Genomic DNA, 11,468 nt, shown 5'->3' on the forward strand with positions numbered 1-11,468 from the left:
AAGTAGGAATCCTCATCTTTAGGTCTTCAATTTCGTCCATTCCTTTAGTTCCAAGCATGTGATATTTATTCCAAGCCCAAAATTGCTCCAAAAGGCTCCAAAATGCACATTTTTGCATACTTTGTCCTTAGAACCTGAAATTGCACCAACATGACTTGAAACACTAAAACAACTAAGGAATAACAACATAAATGCATGAGAACAAGCTAACTCAGTCGCATAAATATGCTCTTATCAATTACCCTTGAAGCTCATCCTTGTTTACATAAGGGATTCACCCAAGTCGAGGGCCTTCAAGTCACCTCCTAGCTCCTTGGATCTTCCTTGTGATTTTCTTCCTTTTGATGCTCCTTTGCTCCTTGAGGATGTGAGGAAAGGATCTCCAAAAACACCAAAGATTTGGTGTCTCTAAGTCTCCATACCAAGCATGAGGTGTGAAGAAGAAATTGATGACTTAGAGAAGAAAAGATTGCTAGCTATCTCTTCCCTAAGTGGCTGACCTCTTTTAGAGAAAAGGAGAGAAAGTGTTTCTCTTCTTTGTCTCAAGAAAACCCTAATGAGGTAAAAGCTATAAAGATGCTTTTATATCTCTTTTCTTAGGTGAGTGGCGAACTTGCAATTAAGTAAAACTTCCCACTTCCCTCACTATGGCCGGCCATCTTAAGTGATTGGGCTATTTGTCCATATTTGTTTTAGTTGTCATACAACTTAAACATAATGGACCTAGTGGACCAAACCCTTTTGGACCCCGAAGCCCAAAACTAACTTAAAAGCCCAATACGAACCTTTCGTATAATTAATCAACTAATTAATTAACCTTGATCATTTTCAATTAAGCCATTTAATTGCTTATCCATTTCATTTATATTTCTTCACTTTCATCCTTACTCGGTGTACGATCCATTAGGTTCCAATTAGCGAGGCAGTGGGCGATTGTTACTCTTAACAATCGATTGTGAATTGAAACTTCATTTCAATTCTCCTTTTGATTAAGATTAGTGTTTGCTAATCTTCAGGGCTTCCACAAACCATGAGTGACACCTAGCAGCATGTCATGGTTACCCAAGCCAAATAGAATTGGTTCGAGAACCTATCCAGTTACAATTACAATGCAATACGGTCATTCTCTAATACAATACTCTTAATCACATTGTTTGAGTGATAGTTTGTTTCATGTCTACTATCCAATGTAATACTTCTCTATATGATTCAATTGAATATGATTTGGAACATACTTCCTAAGTCATATTCGTATGCTTTGGCCAAAGACTCCCGAATCATATCTTAGAGTATTCTCCTTCCACCATGGGAGGTTAGAGATCCCTTATTGTGCATTCATATGCCTACATGACGAGATAGCTTGATCACTCATATATTTCATACATTTATACCATCCATTTCTAAAGTATTTGTAATGCTTTTGTGTTAAAATTATGGCATTTTACCTTATCTTGTGTTAATGTACAGTTAATTTTGTGTTAGCATTGTTTTCACAGAAATAATGGAATGATGGAGGAATAAAAGAAACAAAAGAAAAAGAAAAAAAAATATAAAGAAAGCAAGAAGTGGAGGACTAACGGAAAGCAGAGAAAAAAGAAACAGAAAATAAATGAAATGGGAGACACGGGTGGATGGCATGCTGGCAGAAAAAGAATAAAGAGAGAGGTGAGGGCAGAGAGGAGCGGGCGGCCTTGCGGAAAGAAGGAGAAGAAAGGCTGCCCTTGCAGCCTTGAAAGGTCAGAAGCAGGAAATAAAAGAAATAAAAGAAAGGAGAAGCAGAGAGCTGCCTGGCGGCAGTAGAAAACCGAGTAGGGGCGGACTGGGAGACTGACAGAAGTCAGAAGGCAGGGCAGTGAGAGGTCAAAGGGAGAGTAGGTCAGAGAAGTAGAACAAGACTGGCAGACAAAGAAAAAGAAACGCTGCCCTTGGCAGCGTGAGAAAGGGAGAGAGAGATAGGGAGGCTGCCAGCCAGAGGTCAGAGAGGGCAGAGACCAGCAGAAACGGGAGCAACACAGAGCAAAGTTTCACTCCATTTTTCTTGGTTTTATCTTCTCAAACCCATGTTTTACTTTTGGTTTAATTTGATAATAATGTGTAACTAAATTTATTTTGGCTAGAGGTTAATTCAAAGCCATGGATATATTTGTAATATGAATTGATTACCTTCAGTTGTGATTTCTGAGTTGTGATTTAATTTGCTTAACTGCTTGATTGATAACTAATTTGTGTATGTTGGTTGAGAGTGCACGCTTAATTTTCATGCATGAATTTGATGCTAGAATATAAGGGAGTTTCACCTAATCGTTATGAACTTATATTCACAAGTAGTGAAGGTTGTTATCCACAATCGTGTTAAGAGAATTCTAGGCTGGATTAACATGCGTATTCCATAGTTATGAATGCCTAGTCAATGTTTATGATTTCCGTTGAACTTAATGATCTTTGTTGAATGTCTCTATCATGCGTATTCCATAGTTAGGGACTTTGATGAGGAATAATTTGGTTGTAATGCGTATTCCATTCAATCCAATGAATCTAGGGAAATCTAAGAGTTAATTTAAGCGGATCTAATTAACTTGGAACATTGTCATTCACAATTTATTGAAAGAACAACTGAAAATCAATTTAGGTTGCATATGTGTCATGTGTGGAGAAAAACCCTCTAGCTAGTCCGTCATCTATCCTTTCACCTTAATTTCATGCTTTTGTCAATTCTGTAATTTATTTAAGTTTAATTTACTTCTCGTCAAAACCAAACCCCCCCATTATTAAATTATATTATTTAGTTAGTTTTCATTGTTGTTAGTCTTTTAATTCAATTTTCGTCCATTGCAGTTCCTAGTGTCTAATTTGATTGTTTTCATTATTTTGAGTCATTCTAAGTGTGTTTCGAGTTATTAGAGTTTTTAGCCTAGTTTTGTGTTCTTGAGTCTTGTTTAATATTTTTAAATTAATTTAGAATAGATTAGCAATCCCTCCTAATCCCCGGCCTAGAACGATACCCTACTTACATCTATACTACAATTGTCAAAAAGAGGGTTTAATTTGTGTGTCAAGTAATTCTCACACCATAGCTTGACCCCAACAATGCTATGGACACTCTCGATGGAATGCCTTTGACATGATCAGAGATCAAGGACCTAACCATTAGACATCTATGATGCCTCAGGTCAAAGGACTACTTTGCATATTGCTACTAACGAGTTCTTACATGACATGTATGTTCGAACTCTCTTTTGATCGTTGTTCAGTGTACTCGATTACTCTTTCGAGCACCTATGTGTTTGTCTTAGTGTCCAACACTAAATGACTTGAGACTAGTCATACTCATGCTTGAGTTGACATAACACATACGAACCTTAGTGGATTGTCAATGCCCAATTGGCAATCCTATGGCTAGGAACGTTTTAGGAATGAACATAAGAGAAAGGTCTCGTTAATCTAACTTACTTAAATCACTTATCTCTTAGATCAAATACATTCATTGGATTCCCTTATTGCTTAAACACATGATACAATAAATAGTGATTAACAATAAGCTTTGCCCTTTATTAAACATATAATAGTTTAATACAATAAGTATTCCAAAAGCAATTACATCAAATGAGTGGCTTTGTGGGCATACTTCCAACAATATCCACTCCCACTATTCCTCAACTTAATCGAAACAATTAAGCCTAATAGATAGTAAAACTATCAACTAGTAATTCATTCCAATATAATGAATTACCAATATATGAATCCAACCAACTGCTCAAGTCAAATCACAAAGATTCTCAAAGCATCAAATTGAATCCAAAACACACACACACACACACACACACACACACACACACACACACACATATATATATATATATATATATATATATATATATATCAGACCAATCAATTACAAAAATTGAATCTCTAAATGCAATAAACCTAGCGAGAACATGAAAAAGGAACTGGATGAGCTGCAGGGTGCTTACATTGGGCTTGTTAAGGAGAATGTGCAGCTGAAGAATGAGAAAGGTGGTCACGAAGTGGAGCCTGCTTCTTGTCAAGCTGATTTCTATAAGCTTGGCTATGTAAACCATCTTCAGGGCAGGTCGTCGGATTATGAGTTTTTTGAGAAAGACTTCGAGACTTTTTTCCATTTTTCCAGTTGATCTGCTTGATTTCTCGTTTGAGGATGCCTTTGGTGGAGCAGCTGAAGGTCAGACAGTCCAGGCAGGGGTGGCTAAGGATGAGCTGATGGAAGCTTTGGCTGCTGAAGGCATGGCAATCGAGGAACCAGTGGTTGTGCAGGTTGCGAATGAGTAGTCTTTTTGCTTAAACTTAGGAGTTTTCTTCTTTTCCTTTTTGTTCTGCTTTGCTTGAACATTGTTGGTCTTCGAGCCGGTTTATCAATTTGATAGAAATTTAATAAACAGCTTTCCTTGTTTTTGCTTCATCCTTCTTTTCTGCCATGCTATTTACGAAGCTTTTAACCGTAGAACGGGCGGCCAGGTGGGCTACTTCAGTGAACCAGTCGATCCTCTGTCGCCACTTAGGTTTTAGCTTCGACGTTTTGGGCTTCTGGAGCTTTGCCTGCTGGAGGCGACTTGCAAAACTTTGTTGTAGAACAAGTAGTTAAGTTGGCTACTTCTATGGAGCACTTGAGTCGTATGCTCACTTTAGGCTTCAGTTTTGGCTTTGATGCTCATAGAGCTTTACCTGAAAGAGGAAAAAGCCAGTGGCGGAACTCGTTGCCTCCGTAGAAAGCAGGCGAGTTCACATAGCTACTATAACTATGAATCTCAGCTTTGGATAGCTTCGTGAGCTTTAGCCTCCCGAGGCGTATTGCGAAATTTTTAACCTATAGGGCCAGCGGTCGAACACGTACTTCGTGTAGAAACCAGAGGAGTTCACATAGCCATTATGGTTGTATTCCAACTTTCGAGTGGCTTCTTGAGCTTTAGCCCTCTCGGGGCATGTTGCCATATTTTTAACTTATAAAGCCATCAGCTGGACTCATGCTTCTCGTAGAAAGCAGAAGAGGTCTGGGTAGCTGCTATCGTCGTGACACTCGACTTTAGTGGCTTCTTAAGCCTTGGCCCTCGTGGGGCATGTTGCGAGATTTTTAACTTATAGAGTCGTTGGCCAGACTCATGCTTCTTGTAGGAAGCAGAGGAGGTCCACGTAGCTGCTACAGTTGTGACACTTGACTTTAGTGGCTTCTTGAGCCTTGGCCCTCCCGGGGCATGTTGCGATATTTTTAACTTATGGAGACGTCAGCCAGACTCATACTTCTCGTAAGAAGCAGAGAAGATCCTCGCAGCTACTATAATCGTACCTCAGCTTTATCCCAGCAAAACTTAAACATAGACTATCGGCTGAAAGCACTACTTTTAAGTAAGTAGGCGAGTCCGCGTAGTCATAGCAGGCGTAAGTCTCAACTTACGGATTACCTTTGGCTGCCAACCGTTGGGTCGTCGACCGGGCGTCTTACTTACAGAAGCAAACGACCCACGTAACCATTTCAGGCATCGTCCCTGGCTGTCGAAGGCTTTTTAGGCGTGAGGTGTAGGCGAAATCACGCCTCAATGGCCATATCCTTTCGAGTCGTAACTTTGATTCCGTAGGCTGCTTAACTAGTATTGCAACAACTTAAAACACTTTAAAACCAAGCCACTTCATGAAGATTTGCACGTTGATGAAGGACCATCCTGTCACTCAAATTCTTTCATGGGCAGGGTTCCTACATTTAATGTCTCTTCCGGTTAGAGACTCGGGATCCCACGGAATTGAATCCTTTAGATGGCGAAGTCTATTCCAAGGGAAAGACTATCATGGCCAATTCTGGGAGTCGTCCGGCTTAGGTAGTCGTTGTATTCAAGGGAAACTGAGTAGTAACACCACCCATCCACATCTGGATATTCCGAATTAGTTTACCCTCTCGTATTGGAAAGCTCACGCCATGTCTGAATGGGCAGAGGGCGTCTTCTGCTTGTCACAGGGTTGGTTGAGGAATTAGTTTACCCTTTCGTGCTAGAGCACTTACGCCATGTCTACAGGGCAACGGACATATTCTGCTTGTCACAGGGATGGTTGAGGAATTAGTTTACCCTCTCACGCTTGAGCGCTTACGACATGTTTACAGGGCAACGGGCATCTTCTTTAGCCCAAGCTTGTGAACAATTCCTTCAATCTTCATTGAAAATAAAGGCTTTTATTAACTTTTCTTGTAGGTAGTAATGGCATAAAAACTGATAATTCTCGGCATGCGAGGTCTTGTTTAACGAGCTGCTTGAGTCTTTGAACTTTTTTCATCTTAAACGAGGTCCAAGGAATGGTGGGAGGTCACACGTAGTTCTTTCTCAGGTTGTAGGCATTCAACTGCTTATCGATTTCTTTGTCGCTCATAGTAATGAGGGTATAGCTGCCCCTTCCGCCTACTTGGCTAATTTTGTACGAACCTTCCTAGATAGGAACCATCTTTTTGAAGCCTTCTAGTATGGCGGTGATGAAGGCTTTTCTGAAGACTAAGTCTCATGGCTGGAACTGCCAAATTTTTTCCCTCTTGTTGTAGCTGGGGAAGAGCTGCTACTGATAGGCCGCAATACGAGTGATAACGTTCTCGCACTCTTCCTCTGCTATGTCTAAGTTGGTGGCCATCTCCTTTTTGTTTTGCTCAAAATTCGGCAATACATTGATGATGCTTGGCACCATGACGTTAGGAGGAATGATCACCTTAGAGCCATATGCCAGGGAGAATGGTGTTTTGCAGGTTGCTCATCTTTTGGTGGTGCGATATGCCCATAAAACACCGGGGAACTCGTCTGGCCACTTGCCCTTCTTGTCTAAGAGGGTTTTCTTCAGGCAATCGAGGATGGTCTTATTGGTTGCCTCGGCATGCCTATTGCCCTACAGATACTGGTGCGTAGACATGTGCTGCTTGATGCCATATTTTTTGAAGAGTGTGGGATGTCAAAGCGGTAGATGATATTCTTCCATATGAAGCGTTCTCTGTCCATCTGGGTAACTATAGTCATGGGTTCAGCTTTGACCTATTTTGTGAAGTAGTCGGTCGCTACGGTCATCATGCCTCTGCCCTTATTAGCAAGCGGCATTACTCCTATCAGGTTAATCGCCCACTGCATGAATGGCCAAGGGCTAGTTTGTGGGTGGAGTTCGCTAGCAGGTAATGCGGGCACGGGCTTGAAGCACTGGCAACCGTTGCACCTTTGTACATACTCATTGGCGTCTTGATGCATGGTTGGCCAATAATAGCCAGTGTTAAGAGCTTTTTGCGCCAGGGAGCGGCCTCCTGAGTGGTTTCCACAGATGCCTTCGTGGATTGAGCTAAGAATCTTCAGGTCATCGAGAGACGATAAGCAGCGAAGGTGTGGTCCTGAAAAAGGATATTCGAAAGAGCATGTCGTTCCACATATAATAGCGTACTGCCTTCATCTGGAGCTTCCTAGACTCCAGTCTATCTGCATGCGATGAGCATTCCATTGACTAAGTAGTCGATGATGGAGTCTTGCCAACTTGGGGTTATGCTAATCTGCGCCACCTCGAATGTTAGTTCCTCATCTATGCTTGGCTTTTCCAAGTACTTGTTGGAAATATGCCTTGAAAGTCAATCTTTGGAAGAAACCTTTCAGGACAAATGAATCGATGTATGGATGACTCTTATACATCAAATGGCAAAGACACGAATTAGGACTATCTCAATAAACGATATATGTCCTAAATAGTGTATCCATGGATAATGGATCGATTGAAGAAGTAATCTAATGATGTTAGACTACAGAGACCTTCTTCACATAACCATTATGTCCAAAAGGTTCCTAGTCATTGGATTGTCGGAGGGAAACTGACAATGCTTAGACCGGTACATACTGTGTCCGCTTCAAATGGAAGGATGGAAAGTCTCATCCCATTCGTGTTGTGACACTAAGACAAGTATGTAGGTGCTCATTAAGAGAATGAGTTCACTGAACACAATCGAACGAGAGTACTTGCATGGAGGTCTACTCACATGTCAAGCAAGTAACTCTAATGGTTGGAATAATGTAAGTAGTCATTTGACCTGAGGCATCGTCGTTGTCTTGTGGCTAAGTACTTAATCTTTGATTATGTCAAAGTCACCCCATTTGCAGATGTCCACGGCATAATTGGGGTTAAGCCACTTAGTCATGAAGGCAAGTGAATGTGCAACAAGGAATCTCTAATCCTCGATTAGAGAGGAAGAATACTCTAAGATATGATTCGGGAATCTTCGGCCGAAGTATCGAGCGTAATAAAGGAAAACGTTCCTATACGACTCAATAGAATCATATAAGAAGGAATAATCACATTAGGGGTTTGACATAATATATCCATACCCTAGTAATGTGATTGAGAGTATTGTTTTAGAGAAGGATCGAATTACATTGTAATTCCAACTGAATAGGTTCTCCGAACAACTTCTACATTAGCTTGGGTAGCTATGACATATGGTTAGATGTCACTCATAGCTTGTGAGTTCTTCTAAATGATTAAATGTAGTCATCAAAGAAGAAAGGTGAATTAAAATGAAGTTTTAATTCACTAAGTGATTGAATTAAATATAATCAATTGGATTGAAGCCAATCACCTCACTGCCTTGCTAATTAGAACCTAAAATGATTGTACACCGATACACTCTTGTAGTGAGTAATTAATGGATGATGGAAATAATTAATTGGATTAATTAAGTGTTGTGATTAATTTAGAAAGTCTAAAGAAATCATAAAAGCAATAAAGGATCGTTTTGGGCTTAAAGAAACGTTCGGGTTTAATTGGGCCCATTGGTCCTAAACCCATTGGGCTTTTATTCAAGCATAGGATGACTTGAAATAATAAAAGCCCAAACCAAACACTAAAGGGCCGGCCACTTAAAGGGTTTGGGAGAGATATTTAGTCAAGTTGTTGACTAGGTTTCTTTTTGTCTATATAAGGAACTTTATAGCACAAAGTTCATTAGGGTTTTTTGTGTGTTTTTGAACAACAAAGAGGCAAAAGAAAATAGCTCTCTAAAACCACAAAGGCCGGCCACCTAGAGGGTGAATTTACTAACAATCTTTCACCCTTTTGGTTATTCCTCCATCCATCTCACTACACTAATGGGTGTGGATCTTTAAAGGTCTTCTCCTTTGGAGACTAAAGGAGAACCTTGGAGCACTCTTACTAACAAAGTGGAGGAGGCAAGGAGGGAGGCTAGGCTCAAGGACTTCAAGGAACAAAGGGCTTGGAGGTGGTCCATCCTTGGTCTCAAGTCTAGATCAAGAGGTATAAGACTAAACTTTCACTTTGTTCTTTACTAAAATGTTTTGATGCATTATATATAAACCTATGAACCTTGAAGGGGATTTGCATGACTATAGCTTTGATATTATTTGATAAATTGCTTCCGTTGCTCATGTATATAAATTTTGAATTGTATATGCATGCTAGTCATTTAGAAATCCCATGTGTTAAACTCATAATTTTCCTTTCAGTACTCGACTGGGATAGAGAGCCTGAGTTAATGGTCTAGTGTGGAGCCTAAGCTTACTAGTGTGTCTGCGTGGGCATTTTCTGCTTGTGGAACCTGAGTAAATGTGTACGCTTGGACCGTTGCTAGCTACTCTCGTACCTTCTCGAGGTATCGGGCCATCTTTGGATGCTTTGTTGCGTACTCCCCTGAGGTTTGGTTGGTGATCAGCTGGGAATCGAAATTGATTACGAGCTTCTTCACATTTAGGTCTTTTGCTAATCAAAGACCTGTTAGTAAGGCTTCATACTCTGTTGCATTGTTTGATGCCTTGAAGATGAGAGTGATCACTTGTTCGAGCATCGAGCTGTCTAGGGTAGTAAGAACTAAGCCTGCCCCCGATCTTTGGCAGTTGGATGATCCGTTGACGTGCAAACGCTGGAAATCTCTTGCAGGTGGGGCTGGTGCGGCTACAGTGTGCTCGGCTGCCTCTAGGGCATTTCTGGGCTAAGTTGCTACGCTCGTCAAAATGTCCGCTAGTTTCGCAACTTTAACATCTTGCGTTTGGGTTGTGCAGAATATCACATCATAATTATGAATGCGTACGCTGAATGTACAGCTTGAGCTTTCGGGTTGCAACAACTAGCGTCAAAATCAAAGTTTTGATTTTTGGGTATCTGGCTTCCACATTGAGGAGAGCTTTTGAACTTTGTAATACAGGTGGTTGGGCCCCCAGTTCTTGTCGTATAAAGGTAGAGCTTATTGCTGCTTCAGATACCGCCATATAGATACATAGATCCTCCGCTGCTTCCTGCTTGGATTGTATCGGTCAATAGGTCACGAGAGGAATCAGCTGAGTGCAGCTGCTCGTCAGGTTAGACCTTGGATCTCCTTCAAAATGGTGGGGGACTTCCTATCCAGGATCGCTCAAATCTTCTTTAGATGTGCATTTTGCATGGTCTGACCGCTGCTTAAGGTCAAGGGAGGTATGATCGATGTCTACTTCTAGTTTTCATCCTGATTCATCTGCCAGAGCATTGTCGACCTTGAAACCATCTTCTTGACCTGCCTACTGTAATTTTTATTTAGCGGAGGTAGAGTCATCCATCTGCACTTCAACTACTAATGTTGGGGCAAAAGACTTCTTCCTCGTCTCTTTAAGAACTTGTATAGTGTAGTGACTAGAGATGGCCTGGTCGTCTTTGATCTCTCTGACCGCTCCTCCCGAGATACGAAATCAGATTTTCTGATACTCGATCGAAGTCACAGTTCCAATCTTCACTAGCCAGGTTCGGCCCAAGATCCCGTTATGGGGAGATGGGACGCTGACGATCATGAAGGTCTGTGATGAGACAATCGGTGGGCTGGTTACTTTGAGTGTGATAGTGCCACTAGTAGTTAAGGTGAGTCTGTTGAATCCGGTCAAAACCTTTTCTTTACGTTGGATCGTGCTTTCCAAGCCCATATTTTGGATGACTGATAGTTGTAGAATGTTGACTGAGCTGTCGTTGTCCACCATGATTCTATCAACAATGGCATAGGCCAGTTTTACAGAAATCACTAGGGCGTCGTTGTGGGAAAAGTCTACTCCCTCAGCGTCCTGTTCGGTGAAGTCGATGATTGGTCCAGGTACAACATTTATGGCTTGAAACTGATAAATCGATCTCGCTTGCTGAATCTTCATTTTCTTGGAGTTATTGGTGGCCCCTAGATGCTCGGATTCGGCAAATATTTCTTTAATTCGGATTGTCTTCGTTAGGGGTTCGGCATCGACGTCTACTTCTTGCCTCAGCCAGGCAGTTGGTCTGTCGACATACTGGTCGCACTTGCCTTCTTTCACGAGCTGCTTAAGGTACCTCCTCCATGTGGTACAGTCATTGGTTGTGTGCCCAAGGCCTCTATGGAATGCACAATACTTAGTCTGGTCTATCTTAGAGGTATCACCCTTTATAGGTGGCGGTGGCTTGAACCATGGCTTGTCCTTAAGGTCTATGTCCTAGCTTGT

The 11,468-nt window shown here is 41.3% G+C and overlaps 1 protein-coding gene across 1 annotated transcript; it reads right to left on the minus strand.

Moving 5' to 3' along the window:
- Nucleotides 1-10,700: 10,700 nt before the first annotated feature.
- LOC139190945 (uncharacterized) lies at nt 10,701-11,147 on the minus strand. The gene has a single exon (XM_070811437.1). The coding sequence runs from the start codon at nt 11,145-11,147 to the stop codon at nt 10,701-10,703; it is 447 nt and encodes a 148-aa protein (XP_070667538.1).
- Nucleotides 11,148-11,468: the final 321 nt, after the last annotated feature.

Source organism: Malus domestica, chromosome 13, assembly GCF_042453785.1.
Source record: "Malus domestica chromosome 13, GDT2T_hap1".
Classification (NCBI taxonomy): domain Eukaryota; kingdom Viridiplantae; phylum Streptophyta; class Magnoliopsida; order Rosales; family Rosaceae; genus Malus; species Malus domestica.

What these genes read in the sequence shown, in the direction of transcription:
- LOC139190945 (XM_070811437.1), bottom strand. Translation starts at nt 11,147, where the DNA reads ATGAAGATTCAGCAAGCGAGATCGATTTATCAGTTTCAAGCCATAAAT.